This window comes from Mytilus trossulus, chromosome 13 (assembly GCF_036588685.1).
Source record: "Mytilus trossulus isolate FHL-02 chromosome 13, PNRI_Mtr1.1.1.hap1, whole genome shotgun sequence".
NCBI classification, from domain to species: domain Eukaryota; kingdom Metazoa; phylum Mollusca; class Bivalvia; order Mytilida; family Mytilidae; genus Mytilus; species Mytilus trossulus.
The window spans coordinates 11,377,117-11,396,192 of NC_086385.1; the positions used below are offsets into that span (position 1 = coordinate 11,377,117).

Sequence of the window (19,076 nt, forward strand, 5' to 3'; positions counted from 1 at the left end):
CAGCAGCTTAAAACCATTTTCCCATTGATTTTTATAGTTCATTCTTATGTTGTACTGTTATACCACTGTCCATGGTTAGGTGAGGGCTGGGATCCCCGCTAACATGTTTAACCCCGCCACATAATGTATGTATGTACATGTCCAAAGTAAGGAGTCTGTAATTCAGTGGTTGTCGTTTGTTTATGCGTTACATATTTGTTTTTCGTTCATTTTTTTATATGTAAATAAGGCCGTTAGTTTTCTCGTTTGAATTGTTTGACATGGTCTTATCGGAGCCTTTTATAGCTGACTATGCGGTATGGGCTTTGGTCATTGTTGAAGGCCGTACGATGACCTATAGTTGTTAATGTTTGTGTCACTTTGGTCTCTTGTGGACAGTTGTCTCATTGGCAATCATACCACATCTTCTATTTTATAAGGTCGATAAGTTGAATAAGTCGAAATTCTCATAAAAAAACCACTCGTGCATATCTAATGTTAGGTCAGTGTCCGAAAGTATCAATCTTTTCGTATTCGGCACGAAGCTATTGTACGGCTCGATAAAACCTCGCTCTTCCCTAGTTTCTAAGCCTACAGGAGTATCTTCCACGAAAAATTTGTACCAATTATTCTTATCGAATATTGGACCTATATAAAGGTAGTGTTTTCTTGAAAATTATGTTGATAAATTACAAAAAAAAGAGGTGATAATTCCATTCAAAACCTGCCTGAAAATGTACGATGATTTGAAAATGTCAAGTTGGATCAACGAGGCGTACTAAGTATTTTTACTTCAAACAAATGTTTATACATTGGATGGGTTAAGTTTTTCGCTGCATTGAAGACCCATTGGTGGACTTCGCCTGTTGACTGCTCTTTGGTCGGGATGTTGTCTCTTTGACACATTCCTTAACTCCATTTTCAATTTTATTAACTTTGAAAAAAAGATTTCGTCATTTTATATATTTTAAGAAGTTTCGTTATCATTTTAAAACGTGCAAAATCAAAACAAATATTATATATATTATATATAGTTGGACTGATTGACTTCAACCTTTGATTATCTTCCATTCACATTATATTCAAAAGAACTCGATGAAACCCAATAACTTTTTAGAATCGTCCAAGACTTAAAATATATACAGTTAAACCTGGCTAAACCGAAAATCTTAATAAACTAAACATTTATTTATTCAATTTTTCTAAAGTACCGTCATATCAAATTACGTGCGTTGTGAACCTGATAAAACCGAACATCGACCAAAACCGAAGACAATCTTAAGACCCGAAGAGGTTTGGTTTAAACAGGTTTTACTGTAATAAAATATAATTACAAATATATGTCCTTATCATTAGAAGGCACTGTTAGTGTTTTGTTTTAATTTCTTCTTGGAAAAGCACGATTCTTCTTAAAATATATATATAAGAACATACATAAATATCAAATTTATGTCTGAGGAAATAATTACAACGTTTCAATTACACCGTTGTATCGATAATAACCAAGCTGAAAATATAACGAATAAAGTTTCAAAGAACTTTTGTGGGCGATGAATAAAAGAAGGATCATTTGTTTTGTTTTATGGTTTTGGTTAAGTTTTCGTAAAATACATTTTCATTCTTCTTCATATTTCAAACATTTGTGGGCGACAAGTAAAATAGGATTTTAATGTCTTTATAATATATATTTTTTTGGTTATTTCTATGTACTTTTAATTGACCTTTATCGATATTTATCCTAATTCGGTTAAGTATATTAAGCTCTGAAATTACACAGCTGTGTCATGACGTCACAACCAGTTTAAGCTAACTGGTGCCCTATTTAAACAATGGTATGACCATACGACTTTTATAAAGAGACATATATACAGTGAAACTTGCTAAATCGTATCCTACTTAAAACTAAAATCTGTATAATCCAAACATTTTCTAAAGCACCGTCATATCAAATTGTATGCGTTGTGAACCTGATAAAACCGAACATCGGCCAAAACCGAACAAAATCTTAAGTCTCGAAGAGGTTCGGTATAAACAGGTTTCACTGTAGTATACCATCGTTAAAACATCAAATGCTTTTAATTGGTCTTAAAACATGCTTCAGAAACTATCAATATTCAAAAATGTTTAAATCATATAGTCACAATCCAACATATTAATTTTGTTTTATTCAGTTGTTTATTTGACTTGCATTTGAAATAAATAGTAGTTACAAATTAGTATTAGTTAAATACAAGCAACAAACAATCAAATTGTGCTACTAATCCCACTCCCCTGGAACAATTCTGATACGACATAGCAATTTATGAACAAAAACAGACGTTGGACAAGACAAGACAAGACAAGACAAATACTTTATTAAAGTCTCACCACTTGTTACATATAAAATATACAGCTTTTTAAAACACAAATTAACAACAAGAGCCACTCTATAAAGAGTTATGAGAGACTATAAAACATTTTTTTAAAAATTATAATACAAATACAACTTAAGTCAACTATCACGAATATAAAATACATTTTCGCTTTATTAAAATTTCATAGCAGATTTTGGCAGTATAAAATACCATATTTTCATTTGTAAAAAGAAATATAAATTTCTCATTATCAGACATATGTAAAAAATTCTCATCAACAATACTAGCATGGTTAAAAATAACATTACGAATCTCTGAATATACAGGACAGTTTAACAAAACATGTTTTTCATCTTCAACGTCATCAGTACAGTTAAAACATAATCTATTTTCAATATCAATATTCTCATAACGACCAGTTTCAATTCTGATGGGTGCTACACCGCATCTAAATTTTGCTAAAGCACTCCTGTATCTACCTGGTATATTAAAAATTAAATAATTTTCTACGCCATATACATTTTTAAACATTCTATATGTACGTAATTTATTTTTATTATCTGACATAATCTTGTCATACCATTCTCCCTTAAATTTTTTAAAACATACATTTTCAATATTCTTAATTAAATCCTTGTTCAAAATAGCACTATTGCACAAATATTCCATATCAAGTTCTTTAAACTTATTTTTTACTCTAAAATGCCAATTTTTTACTTTTTTACATGTGTTACCCCATATAAACACTTTTTTATTTCCTCTATCATCATTCATTTTATTAAAACGTGTCCAGTTTCTAAAAACACTAGTCCACTGTTTGATTTTACATGGCATCCAGCCCATGTCACCATACAAAGACATATTAGGCGCGTATTTTCCTACACCCATGAAAAAACGCATGGCTCTATTTTAAATACTATTTATACATGAAAAATCACGTGTTCCCCATATAGAGGCACCATAATCTATTACAGATCATACAAGTGTATCAAATAATTTTGTAAATGTACAATATTGAAATCCACCATTAGCTTTACATTTGGATATTAACAGACCCAACGATCTACTGGCGGCTTTAGCAACTGCTTTTGCCATATTATCATAGCTTAAATGTTCAGTAAACAATAAACCTAAATATGTGTATTGGGAAACAATATCTACATTGTTACCATTAAACAAAAATGAAAAATTTGATTTAGATACAGACTGTGTTCTAAAATGTACTATTTTAGATTTTTCTAAGTTAACAGTTAGGTCATTAGTACAACACCATATATTCAAAACATCTAATATTTTTTGTAAATCACTCTCATTCTCAGTGATAAAAACAAGATCATCTGCATATAACAACATGCTAACTTTATCATTTTCAATGTCTATACCTATGTTCAATTTCTTGACCTCATCAACAAGATCATTATTATAAATATTAAATAATAAAGGCGAAAGGATACACCCTTGTTTTAGACCACAATTTACGTCAAACCAATCGGTTAAGTTACCATTTACTTTAACACAACCTTGTACATTGTTATAAAGAGAATAAAGTGATTTTAACATTTTTGAACTAATACCAAGTGTTTTTAATTTACAAAATAATAAATTTCTATTTATCCAATCGTAAGCTTTTTTGAAGTTAATGAATGCCACATATGTTGATTGTTTACGAAGTTTTCTAGTTTCTATAATAGTAGCCAATGTACTTAAATGGTCAACAGTACTACGTCCTTTTCTAAAACCATTTTGCTCGTCACATAAGAAGTCAATATCATCAAGATTATATGTTAGTGGAGAGTTCAATACTTCACAATACAATTTGTAGGAAACTGGTGCCAAAGTTATACCACGGTACGACAAGGGATCTCTCGGATCTGATGTTGAGCTTTTTGGAATAGGCGTTATAATCCCTTTTGACCACATTGCTGGAACTTTACCAGAGTCAAAACAAATATTGAATACTCTAGTTAGTGTATTTAACATAGTTTGGTTCTTATACAATTCAACTGGTATTTCGTCATATCCTGGTGATTTACCATTTTTGGAACTTTTTAAAACATTAAATACTTCTTCCACAGATATTTCACAATCTAAAATATCATCATATATAACATCTACATCATTTTCACATATATTTACATCACTACAATGTATCATCATTTCTATTAAACATATTAGAGAAATCAAACTTCCATTTATTTAAAACTTCATCTTTATCACTAGAAATTTGACCATTATCTAATTTTACTTCCATAGGAATTTAATTTTGGCGCTCACTACCTGCACCAATTTTTTTTGGACATTTTGATCATGATACCAAGCTGGTTTTTTTGTACTTTTGAATAGTATTTGTGTACATCTCCTTAAAAAGGGATCATAGTAGCGTTAGGGAGCTACCATTTGTTTTGTATGGGGGGGGGGGGGGGGGGGGGGGGCTACGATGAACTTTGAAAAAAAATAGGCAGGACAGAGTTTTGAGTAAAAAAAAAGTCAGGACAACAATTTCGGTAAAAAAAGTAAGGAAAAACTAAAAAAAAAAGGCAGGACAGAGATTACAGCTAAAAAAAAATGCAGGACAAAATTTTTCATCCTAGCTCCCCCCCCCCCCCCATAAAAATCAAATGGTAGCTCCCTTACCTTAGTCTGGTATTGAAGTTGTTCGCTGACTATGCGGTATGGACTTTGCTCATTGTTGAAGGATGTACGGTGACCTAATGTTGTTAATGTCTGTGTCATTTTTGTCTTCTGTGGATAGTTGTCTCATTTGCAATCATACCACATCTTCTTTTTTTATATATATAGTATCGATATCTTAGTCTGGTATTAAAGATTTTCGCTAGACTTGTAAATTACTTTTTGTCCGATATTCTGAATACTCTGGTTTTATCTATATTTAGTGCCAGCACACATTTTGTACGCCCTTCAGTGCTTTAAGTTTACTTTCATGATATATTACGTCTACATGCAGTTAAAAGTCGATTTTTGAAATAGTTTCTGTAATAGGTAATTTGGGAAAATCAGGACAGGTTTATTTCCCACCAAATTTCCAAAGGCTAATTAAATATGTAAAAGACAACTAAATCTTTCAGGTTTTCTACTTTTTTAGTTCCTTTATTATATACTTTATGTTTATTAATATATATTTGAAAGCTAGTTATTTTAAAACATATCAATAAACATCCTTAATTCTATGAGTTTTCTATCAAGAATTCTATATCGTTCATTTAAGTAATTGAATTTGTAAAACAAAAACCTTTCATGTTTTCTACTTGTTTTGTTCTTTTATTTATGTACTTTATATTTATAGATCTAAATATACATCCAAAAGCTGCATGGTTATTTTAAAACATATCAATAAAAATCCTTAACTCTATGTGTTTTCCATCAAGAATTTTTAACATTTAACACTAAAATACCAACATTGTCTTTTAAAAATCAGACTTTTTAATACACAATCTCATCATTCGTGACAACAACGTTTGCAGTAGAGTTTTACATGTTTGGAATCCCAATTTTGAATTTGTTTACCCATAATACATCGAGTAGTATGCAAATTTGGTCTCTAAAGTACATTTCCGTTTCATTACGTTGGTATTCCATTAAGTTAATTTAACATTTAGAAATATGTTTCTGCAATGCACAGTATTCAATCATCTTATATTAATACATAAATACAATTTTATATGTTCTAAGGGAACAATAATTTTTCATTACCGTTCTGTATTAAATTGAGCAGACGAGAAGATATGACCAGCGCGTGCTCACAGACGGTATACGTCAAACAAATCACGTTAACGAATCTTACAGGCCAATCACTTGTTGTTCTGTTTTTTTTGTAGGGGTGAGTTAGGTTGAAAGTTAGTTTTTTTTAGTATGAAACCTATACAGTTTGTCTAATAATTATAAATGAAATGACAGTTTGTACAGAATCTGAGATTGAAGTTATTTTTTAGTATGTTTTAGTAAAGTCTTGATATTTACGACCAGTATAAATAAGCGTGTATGCGATTCATACTCTGGTGAATGGGTACCCAAGCACTTAAAGAACTCAAATGAATTTTATCGATATGATGTTTTCTGTGTTTAGATTTATAGATGATTGAGTGACGTTAATCATTTTATTTAAAACTACAGAAACAGAGTATGGGTCACTTTCAACATTATTGTGTCATTTCATTGCGATAAATTTTTCTTGGTGCAGGAAGCCGGACTGTACAGAGAAAAATAGTCTTCTGACCTGAACGAAAACTGACCATCCTAATCAATTATAGCCGATTTCAATGAGTATGTAGCTAAAAGTAATATCTTTGGTTATTTCCCTTGCTAGCTGAACCGTGAAGTCATTATTAGGTAAGGTATAAAAAACGTATTTCAAAGTTGCCTAGTCATACATACATCTTCATTATCCGTCGTAGTAGTCTACTCTGAAGGGAGGGTAGTTTACCCAACCTAATACAGTGAAACCTGTTTAAACTGAACCTCTTCGGGACTTAAGATAGTGTTCGGTTTTTGTTGATGTTCGGTTTTATCAGGTTCACAATGCATACATTTTGATATGACGGTGCTCTAAAAAAATGTTTAGTTTATACAGGTTTTCGGTTAAAGCAGGATTCGGTTTAGCCAGGTTTCACTGTAATGACTTCATGGTTTAGCTAGCAAGTAAGCTAATCAAATATATTACCTTTACCTTCACAATCGATGAAATCGGCTGTAATTGATTAGGATGGTCAGTAGACTAGTTCTCTCTGTGCAGTCAAGTTTCCTCCATCTAGAAAAAATGACTGACACGAAATAGCATACCATTGTTGAAAGTGGCGTTAAACACCATTCAATCAATCAATCCAAATATAATATTTAGTTTATACAGGTTTTCGGTTAAAGCAGGATTCGGTTTAGCCAGGTTTCACTGTAATGACTTCATGGTTTAGCTAGCAAGGAAGCTAATCAAATATATTACCTTTACCTTCACAATCGATGAAATCGGCTGTAATTGATTAGGATGGTCAGTAGACTAGTTCTCTCTGTGCAGTCAAGTTTCCTCCATCTAGAAAAAATGACTGACACGAAATAGCATACCATTGTTGAAAGTGGCGTTAAACACCATTCAATCAATCAATCCAAATATAATATATGTTTTTATTTATAATTTTGTTTGGTATCCTTGTAATTGAAAACGAATGCTACGCAACCTAAGCGAACCCAGCAAATATCATTTCGAAAAAAGTTTGCTTTCCCTTTTTGCAGATAATGATATATAAATCACTTATTTCGTTAGCATGCCTATATGGAATTGAGTATGCCCAAATTAGAGCTTTCGTACAAATCCCTATTGTCGTATTGAATTCTGAACTATCTTGTAATTACGTTTGGATGATGAGAGTTGTCTCTTGGGACAACTTTAAATGCCTTTTAGTTGATTGAGAAACATAAAGTACAATAAAATTCAACTAGATTTAATATGTCGGAAGACATTATATCATAGTTCTATTTCCATGACGATATTAGCTTTTGAGTTTAGTATCAAAGAAAATGGATTTCAAATTAACATCAAACAACTTCTAACTTAAATTTTAAGAGCATCAGTGTCCGTATATACTGACCATTTTTGAAGATATTTTTAAACAATCATCAATAATAACATTAGATGTATGTTTCATTATAATACTTTATTCTGATTGGCTAACTGCACATCACATGTTATTACTAAAGCAATTGCATTACTCAATAAAAAAAATTCATTCATGATAACACGTGGTCCAACAATAAAGTGCACAGGTGAATTAAATATATTAAAATATAAATTTCATGGTTTCATGATCATAGGTAAAAAATGTAATTATAATTATTGAATGCTTCTGTTTTTTTTTAAACTTTATAGGGTGTAAAAGCGTTGACCGTGCAAAATTTTTTAGAACTTTTACAAAATGTACTTCGGTCAACGCTTTTACACCCCAATAAAGTTACAAAAAGAAGCATTTAATTCTTAATTAAAAAAAACAGGGCAATTCACGAAACCATTGCAAGTACATGACGATTTCATTACGGATTCTTACTGATCTTGTTTTAGACTTTTTTATTTAGATATCCGATATTCTCTGGTTTTATTCGTGTAGTGCAATACAAATTAGGTTCCCTTATCCTCGCTAACCCTATAAAATCGGATTGGAAGACCCCATGACATTAATTTTTTAAATTGTTTTATTGAAAAGAAGCTTGCAATGTTAAATTTATAAATGTATAGGGAGACATTTTTCTAAATTTTAAATGGCTTAAATATAAAAAAGATCACAAACCTTCCATTTTTTCTGCTTTTCAGTTTAGTTATTTATTATTACAGTGAAACCTGGCTAAACCGAATCCTGCTTTAACCGAAAACCTGTATAAACCAAACATTTTTTAGAGCACCGTCATATCAAATTGTATGCGTTGTGAACCTGATAAAACCGAACATCAGCAAAAACCGAACACAATCTCAAGTCCCGAAGAGGTTCGGTTTGAACAGGTTTCACTGTATAATAATTTAAATCAATTGAAATAAGACATTTAAAAAGATTGTTATTTTTTAACAGAGCAGAACTCCTTATAGAAGACTCCTAATCACTTTCATAGTTACAATTTTAACTGAAAAACAAAATACGAGGGAAAGGGTCAGAGACATATTATTGTTTTCAGTTTTTATACGACCGCAAAATTTGATTTTTTTTTGTCGTATATTGCTATCACGTTGGCGTCGTCGTCTGCGTCGTCGTCGTCGTCAGAATACTTTTAGTTTTCGCACTCTAACTTTAGTAAAAGTGAATAGAAATCTATCAAATTTTAACACAAGGTTTATGACCACCAAAGGAAGGTTGGTATTGATTTTGGGAGTTTTGGTCCCAACATTTTAGGAATTAGGGGCCAAAAAAGGCCCAAATAAGCATTTTCTTGGTTTTCGCACTATAACGTTAGTTTAAGTTAAAAGAAATCTATGAAATTTTGACACAAGGTTTATGACCACAAAAGAAAGGTTGGCATTGATTTTGGGAATTTTGGTTTCAACAGTTTAGGAATAAGGGGTCAAAAAAGGGCCCAAATAAGCATTATTCTTGGTTTTCGCTCAATAACTTTAGTTCAAGTATATAGAAATCAATGAAATCTAAGTACATGTTTGGAATCAGCATATCAAAGAACCCCAAAATTTCAATTTTTGTTAAAATCAAACTAAGTTTTATTTTGGACCCTTTGGTCTTTAATGTAGACCAATTTGAAAACAGGACCAAAAATGAAGAATCTACATACACAGTTAGATTTGGCATATCAAAGAACCCCATTTATTCAATTTGTGATGAAATCAAACAAAGTTTAATTTTGGACCCCGATTTGGACCAACTTGAAAACTGGGCCAATAATCAAGAATCTAAGTACATTTTTAGATTCAGCGTATCAAAGAACCCAACCGAATCATTTTTTGTCAAAATCAAACTAAGTTTAATTTTGGACCCTTTGGACCTTAATGTAGACCAATTTGAAAACGGGACCAAAAGTTAAGAATCTACATACACAGTTAGATTCAGCATGTCAAAGAACCCCAATAATTTAATTTTGATGAAATCAAACAAAGTTGAATTTTGGACCCTTTGGGCCCCTTATTCCTAAACTGTTGGGACCAAAACTCCCAAAATCAATACCAACCTTCCTTTTATGGTCATAAACCTTGTGTTTAAATTTCATAGATTTCTATTTACTTATACTAACGTTATGGTGCAAATCCAAGAAACACAATGTTTATGACCACAAAAGGAAGGTTGGTAGAGATTTTGGGAGTTTTGGTTTCAACAGTTTAGGAATTAGGGGCCAAAAAGGGACCCAAATAAGCATTTTTCTTGGATTTGCAATCTAAAAATGTACTTATATTCTTGATTTTTCGCCCAGTTTTCAAGTTGGTCCAAATCGGGGTCCAAAATTAAACTTTGTTTGATTTCATCACAAATTGAATAAATGGGTTCTTTGATATGCCAAATCTAACTGTGTATGTAGATTCTTCATTTTTGGTCCTGTTTTCAAATTGGTCTACATTAAAGTCCAAAGGGTCCAAAATAAAACTTAGTTTGATTTTAACAAAAATTGAAATCTTGGGGTTCTTTGATATGCTGATTCCAAACATGTACTTAGATTTTTGATTATGGGCCCAGTTTTCAAGTTGGTCCAAATCAGGATCTAAAATTATTATATTAAGTATTGTGCAATAGCAAGTCTTTTCAATTGCACATTATTGCGCAATGGCAAGAAATATCTTATTGCACAATATTGTGAAATAGCAATTTTTTGTTAAATTAGAGTTATCTTTCTTTGTCCAGAATAGTAAGCAAGAAATATCTAATTGCACAATATTGTGCAATAGCAAGATTTTTTTTTAATTGAAGTTATCTTTCTTTGTCCAGAATCAACTTAAATCTTTGTTATATACAATATACAATGTATATTCGCTTTTTACTACCAACTGATAAATTAAAATAATCTTTACCATTCAGTGATAACAAGCAGTTTTTTTACATCTTAATATTTTATGATGTATTTAAATGAGCAGTTATTGTTGCAAACTCCATTAGAAATTTTAATTGAGATTTGTTTTGGAATAAGGGAAAGGGGAATGTGATTAAAAAAATTGGGTTAAATTTTTCTCATTTGAAATTTCATAAATAAAAAGAAAATTTCTTCAAACAATTTTTGAGAGGATTAATATTCAACAGCATAGTGAATTGCTCTAAGAGAAAACAAAAAATTTAAGTTCATTAGAACACATTCATTCTGTGTCAGAAACCTATGCTGTGCCAACTATTTAATCACAATCCAAATAAGAGCTGAATCCAGCTTGAATGTTGTGTCCATACTTGCCCCAACCGTTCAGGGTTCAACCTGTGCGGTCGTATAAAGCTACGCCCTGCGGAGCATCTGGTTTGTATTATCCTCCTTTAATTGTGGATTACTACCCTAGGGTGAAGGGTGTAGTGCTTAAGACTATTTACACTTGTTTAACATGCAAGTTTAACACATGTCATTTTTTTAGGTTCTCTATACTAGCTTGCTGTTCGGTGTGAGTCAAGGCTCCGTGTTGATAACTTATAATGGTTAGTTTTAAATTTAAATTTACAAATGATGACTTGGATGTACATTGTAATAGGTAAAATTGTAATTCATACCTCATCTTCTTATACCTAAAGAACAGCATAAAATACCCACATATACTGTATCTAAATATGTAAAAGTTTAAAATGTGTCCAACATGTTTACGAAACAACATACTTATTTTCAAAAACAACAGACTTGAACTAATGAAAGCGAGTGCAGTTAAACCTGGTTAAACCGAATCCGGCTTAAACCCGAAACCTGTATAAACCAAACATTTTCTAAAGCACCGTCATATCAAATTGTATGCGTTGTGAGCCTGATAAAACCGAACATCAGCTAAAACCGAACAAAATCTAAGTCCCGAAGAGGTTTCACTGTATCTCAAAATAGTACGCTAGAAAGCACCATAGTGTTGACTGATTACGATTTCCGTTAAATATTTGAATTGACGATTGTTTTGTTTTTGTTTTTTCTTGTTTTTGTCAAATACTTTTTTCTTGACGTACATCTCGTAACAATTGCAGAATGATGAACGATAAAACAGTTAGGGTGTTTACGACAACTGTGTTGATTATTTAAGCTTCGTAATTTTTAAATTTTGATTCAAGGTTGCTAGCCGCCATATTGGTTTATGTTTGTTTAGCACGAAATGATTACAATCCTGTTTCTTTAAAAAGCTTTAATGAAATTAATTTGCTGATGCACTTTTAAACACATGAATGAACGTTTTTCTTAGGCTTCATCCGAATGGTATTCAGCAATTTGATTAATGTTCCAAATGGCTTCTTTGAGATTTATAATTGTAATGTTTTCACTGTTCCGAACAGTTTTTGAGTACACCAACACATTACTTCAATTATTTAAAAGTTCGGAACAGTGAAATACACTACAATTATAAATCTTAGACACGAAACAATATACATGTGAGATCTAATTTGTTTAAATAAGAAAAGCCAAATGGATTTTTATAATTTTACATAGGCTATTTGTAAACTTATAAGTATTCCGTTCCAGGTAATTTTGAAAATGTTATGTGCATCGTAAGAGAACAATGCAAGGTTAAATAATATTTTAAAATTGTTAAAAATATAGATTCATTATTAAATCAAAAATATCACAAAAAAATTACAACTATGAAAAAGATATAGTTTTGAGGGCAAACAAGAGGGACTAAAGTTACCAAAGGGACAGTCAAACTCAAAAATCTAAAACAGACTTAACAGTGCGTTAATTTGTCAAATTTAAAACCGACGACAACTATTAAACTAAAACATGTTTACTTCCGGCAATAATTATATATATATATGAAGAGAAAGAACAGTCAAAGTTGCATGTCTATGTATAAAAGTGTGTGGGTGTTTTTAAAAGTAAAAAAATAAATAAAGCTAAAAATAACAAATATTGAAGGTGCAGTTATTAGATGACAGGGTTTCATTCCGTGTTATCACACTTCGTCCTTAATTATAGTGCAGAACCCGCCAAGACGTTTGTTGTTATCTAAATGTCCTTTTCTACTCGTTCGGACGTCCACTGCTTTGTGGTTAAATTATGTGATTTAAATTGAAATCATTAAAATCTCGTTTCTATTATTTGCTATAAATAACTTAATGATTACGACGACAACAATTATTGTGTGCTATACCTTTAAATGTTTTAGTCGGAACACCATCTTCGTAGTTTCCATACCATATACATTGTATATTTGGGATGAGCCATTTCCTGACAATTATATATATAACGATCGGATTTTACTTCATAAAGACAGTCACTAGAAGATGGTTATCACCAACGTTGCTTTAGGTAGGCAAACACATTTATTTCATTTTTTTTAATTCATTTTTCTAATTATACCAATTAAAAGATGGCAAAAATATCATGCCGTTGGAGATAGCTTTCATGATAAAAGTCTGAGACATTAGATTAGTTTTTTATGCTTCGCAAAGTTATCTAGAAATGTTAGCTAGTAGTGGGTTGGTATATGTGAATTTCACTGCGACCAAAATGCGTATATCGGTTAGTATACGGTCTTAAGGTGGTAGACCTTGGTTCAGGGAGATAACTCTTTAGATCAGTTAAGCGTTTGTAAAAGTCAAGTTCATCAATGTATTTTAAGCATTTACCTGAAACAGATTGAAAATAATCTATGTAACATAGAAGCTTAGAATATCGAGACATCTTTAGGCAGATACACGTTCTTGAACAAAATATCTTAGATAAAGATAACGTATGTAACAAGGCATCTATCGGTTAATCTCTAAACTAGACATCTATAGATTAATATACAGTCTCAATCAGCAGAAAAGCATCAGCTCCAAAACCAAAAGATAAGAACAGTATTAAATAAGGGAGCTACCAATTGATTTTAAGGGGGAAAAGGGGGGGGGGTGTTAAGATGACACATTTTGTAGTTGTAATATCTGTTATTTTTTAATTAGTTTATCAAAAGTGTTATCTTTCCATTTTTTTCGCAAAATGTCTCATCCTGCTTTTTTTTTTACTCAAAACCCCTGTCCTGTCTTTTTTTTTAATATCAAAGTATAACAATGTTAAAACCACAAGAAAACTGTTGTCATTAGTTAATAGTATAGTATTGAATTAGAACCAGTCGAGGACTTTAAAATGTTTAGTCGTGACCATTGTCAACATTGAAACTGTGAAATACTTGAAGTATCTGTCAGATTAAATTGTCCTTTCCCGTTGTATTTACCACCGCAAACTTTTTATAACAAAGCAATCACAAAATTATGTTAAAGTTATTGTTAGCAGTCACAATCTTTTATGTTATAATGCTAATACTGTGACAAATATAAACTGCATGGTTATAAGAACTGTAGATTTGTTATTCTTATTTTATTAGTTTAAAAACAAACGACGTTCTGGTAAGCATGACCATCATAGTAGTGGCTGCTACAGTTTTTGAATTACAAAAAAATTGACACACAATACATCGACATGTAGCAATTACTTTCTAACAAAACATGTGGTTTCTTGAGTTAATAAGGAACACAATTAGTGAGCTTTGTATTAACAAGAACTATCTTCAAAAAAGATATCCGACGTATTTAAATTTAAGTATATGTTTAAAACTATCATTTCGATAACCTTCAGAAGCACAATGACTTAATGATGCAGGACCTCTTTAATAAAATCTCCATCTGAATGTATCTACAAGAAATTCTTTACTAAGTCTGATTATATTAAGGCAATCATATATAAGAATATTGTGATGACACGTGCACCTAAAAATTTTATTTGTTAAAAAATCTAGTGCAAATAACAAGAAACAAACATACATTTACTACTGTTCACATTAAACTTAATTCACGGTTAAAAAAGCTGGAAACTATTGTTAATAGTATCTTTCTGTTTACATTCACCAAAACCACGCTGAAATCTCACATGCGTAGGTACATTCTAAAAGTCATGTACGTTCGTACAACAAAGTGTACATTACAAATTATATAATTGTCCCGAATAAACAGCCATCATGGATGCAAAGAGCTTTTGGAGAAACAATTATTTTAATAAAAATATAAATCTTTGTAACATCTAGTTCAAATATTTATAGTTTTCACTTGCTTTCCATCACGATATAATTTTCGAGACGTTTTTTCAAACACAACCAAATCACCCACCATGACAGCATTTTGTCCAATCACAGAAAGGATTTTCGAGCATGCGTATTCTGTTGCCATAGTTAAGCGTCCTTAAGTTCAAAGGGCACAAACCGAAACTTTACTGACTACGTCGGAAAAATTATTTCTTAGTTACAACGAGTTCTACAGCCAACCAGTTGTTTCGATATTGTCTCGATTAAAGTAATACATTTTGTCTATATCAGCTATGTTACTGATAGAAAATTGATTTGATGAAAACTCATTTGTGATCATTTGTTTGATTTTTCATCTTAAGGCCTATTTTTGCTTCGAGGGGTAATTGCCATGTACCCAAAATTCATTTAAACATAATCATCAGTTCATTAAGAAACATACACTACAAGAGAACAATAATTATTTCCAGTTCACAGTACTTAAGATAACATTGTGCTTAGAATAGATTTAATCATTATCAAAACCCTATTTGTCAAGAACCTCTTCAAATCCATAGCAATTAAGAAAGTTTATACTTAAGCTTTATTGTCACACACTGTTGTAGAGGACCCACTAGTAAATAGCTTTGATTTTGGAACTTAATATTTCTCTGAATATAAACCCTCTCACTCGGAAAACTACTTTTACCAGGGGAATTCAAAAGACTCGACAAAAATGATGAAACGCTAGTAACCGTAGTAAAGATTTCAATACTTAAAATATTTAAAAATTCTAATGCATGCACTAAGTGATGTCACAGTATGTAGTGCACTATTGCATGCAGATTTTCATTTATTAAAATGGTGTAGGTGAAACACAGGAAGAGTCAACTTCCGGAACAGGAAAACAGGAAACCACACAAACTCTGGTCAGGAAATTGCGGAAGATTATACTGGTCAGACGCGTGCATGGCGTTTTTTAACCGGTATACAAATAGTTCCGAATGCCAGCAAAACAAGTCTTTTTAAGGTTCTTTAAAATGGCGTCAATTTAAGTAAAGCTAATGTAGGTTTGTGAAATGTCCACTAAATGTTTGTAAGGAATCTGAAATATCTACCTTTGTAAATAGTTATCAAAGATCCCATGCTTATAATTTTACTATAATATAATACGACAGACGCGCGTTTCGTCTACCCAAGACTCGTCGGAGACGCTCAGATCTAAACAGTTATAAAGCCAAACAAGTACAAATATGAAAAGCATTGTGGACCCAAAATTCCAAAATGTTGAGCCAAATTCTGCTGAAAAAAAATCTTATTTTGTTGATATGACCATATATTTGTAAAAGAGCATTGAACCTCAAAGGGTATCAATGCACTTATCTGTTGATCCGCTCGGAAAGTGTTAATTTAAATATGTAAATTGTGCATTGAAAGTTTATACATGCAGTAACAGTTAACCTTGGTAAAGTTAACAAATAAAGGCTGTGTATTATATATTAAAAGTGCCTCTCGAGTTCCTATGATCCATTATGAAAATAGTATAGTGAAAAAAGTAAAGACATGACATGTATTTTGTAGTAAGAGCAATAAATGTTGAAGGGTACAAATAACCTTGTCTAAAATTAATTTTTGGTTTGTTTAATACTCATAAAAATTGGAGAAAATATTAACTTTGACCCTTTGGTAAAAATATAAAAAGATAAAAAAAATCTTCAACCACACTCTTTATCCCAAAAACGTTATTGCAATGTAGTAGTTTGAAAATGTATATACCAGTAGTAGTTTAAAACATGTATATAGTGGTTTTAATAATTAAGAGGCTTAATATTTCAAAAGATTTGTATAGTAAGACAAAACCTTGATATTTCCTAAACAATTGAAAGTGCTGAATTTTTACAGTGACACCACTGTAGTGTTATATACCCTCGTAAACTTCTATCAATAAATATTCCACATCAGTGTTTTCTAACAATTGTTTACTATTCTGATACGTTTCAACAGCTATTAAAGGATGTCCCATTTGATTTTTTTTGGGGGGAGGGAGGCTTGTTTAAGGCTGGAATTTGAACCAAATTGGCAAGACAGGAGTGTTGATTTAAAAAAGGGAGGCTGAGACACTTCGCCAAAAAAAATGGATGACAATTTATGTATTTGAAACAAAATTGTTCATCCTAATTCCCCACCTCCAACCCCATCAATATCAAATGGTAACTCCCTAAGGTTCCAAGGTAAATCTTACACAAAACTACATAAATGAATCTCGAATCTTTTTGTAGAGAGTTATATACAATTCGCCTTTTCAGAATTAAAAGGACTATGGGTAATCTCTTTGTTTGTACACCAAAATGAAAATAACGTTACGTCATATGTAACATTTCCATTGTTTAGAACTTTTTTAAATCAATCACAACGTTTTGGTGTACGTTTTGAATATAACACCGAGAATGCATTAGATTCTGAAAAGTGGAATTGCGCAGTTCTTATTGAACGATTAGTATAGAACCAGAGAAACATTAAAACAGTAATTTTATTGACCAGCCGTGAATTCTATATTTGTGGAGAAAGTTAAATTGAACTAGGAAAACCATAAAACAGACAAACTAATATTTCCAACCATACATATGCATTGAACGACAAATTTATGTGACGTTTAAAATTTTCTGACGTCAGACACTCAAATCAATCAATGTGTTCGTAGATAGTAGATGTTTTTGTGTTCTGTAAAATTGTTCCTTTTAAAATTGTTGTACGATGATGACTGATGTACCCATATTTCGACTATTTTATTTATTGTGTCTACAAGTTTGATCGTTTATATCAATATACAATGTTATTTCTATTGTTTTATGCAATGAAGGTCTACATATAATAGTAATGCTGCAGCTGATTTAATAAGTTTATGTAAATAAATCGAAAAAAAACTTCGGTTTCTTTATAGTACAATCTGAATAAAATTTGGATCTATTATAATTTTCATTCGTATAGTTCTGGACAAAATATTCAATTTCATGATGTTTGATGTATAGGGAAAACGGTAGTATTACATTTTCCCAGCATTAGGTTGGCCTTTTGTGTACCCAAGACAGGGCGTAGGAAGTCAACTTAAGAACGCTGTGATTGGATGTATTAAAGGGTACAAGTTATTTTTTTATTTATCTATTAATAACTGCAGTGTGTACTATATTTACAACATAAATTTTAGAACCTATTGAAATATTTTCTAGAGAATTATTCGAAAATGTTGCATAATTAGTAAAGGTTGAATCAAGTGCATTTGGTTACTATGCAATTATTCTAAAAATAGTAAAATCACGTGAAGGCCGCGTGGAGTCTGCATGCACAAAGCGTGATAGATATTTTTCGGAACCAAATTGCGTTCTGAAATTCTCTTGACTTTTTATTACTTTAACGTATTCCCAATCATTTATTTATTTAGTATATTGATATATAATTTATTTAACGCATCAATGTAAATATAACGGAATTTGATGAGACTGTCATTAAAGTGAGAGGGTTAGCGCTATAGAATCAGGTTTCCACCATTTTCTACATTTGAAAATGCCTGTTCCAAGTCAGGAAAATGACAGTTCTTGTCCATTCGTTTTTGATGCGTTTTGTTATTTGATTTTGCCATGTAATTATGGACTTTCCGAATTGATTTTCTTCTAAGTTCAGTATTTTTGTGATTTTACTTTTTACAGACGATAATATTTGACAAATACACTATTTTGTAAGGAAAATGAAAGTAACTGAATTCTGTATTTAATTATTGGACAGCTTGTCTACCATATTATACATATTAAGGAACTACCTGGTACAAGTCAGGAAAAGTGGTTTTCCATTGGTTTTCGACAAAGCCATAAGATAAACTCCGAGCAAATGTTCTACTAGAACTTCTAGCAAAAGAAAGTTTCCGCAGTGGTTTAAAAAGTAAAATCACAAAAATACTGAACGCCGAGGAAAATTCAAAACGGAAAGTCTCTTATCAAATAGCAAAATCAAGAGTTCAAACACATCAAACGAATGGCCACTGTAATATTCTTGACTATTATTAATTGTCAATCTTGAAAATAAATATTAATGACTTATATGCATGCACGATTTGT

At 31.3% G+C, this 19,076-nt stretch overlaps 1 protein-coding gene across 2 annotated transcripts in view; it reads left to right on the forward strand.

Moving 5' to 3' along the window:
• The window catches only part of LOC134694831 (BDNF/NT-3 growth factors receptor-like), a 129,863-nt gene that overhangs the window by 44,451 nt on the left and 66,336 nt on the right, over positions 1–19,076 (forward strand). The window contains exon 1 of one of the 2 annotated variants that reach the window (XM_063555899.1): positions 13,127–13,238. The exons of the other annotated variant lie outside the window; for it this stretch is intronic. Within the exon in view, the coding sequence (XP_063411969.1) occupies positions 13,214–13,238 (25 nt within the window). The 5' untranslated portion in view covers positions 13,127–13,213. Of the gene's footprint in view, positions 1–13,126; positions 13,239–19,076 lie in introns of those variants that run through there. 2 annotated transcript variants of the gene reach the window in all.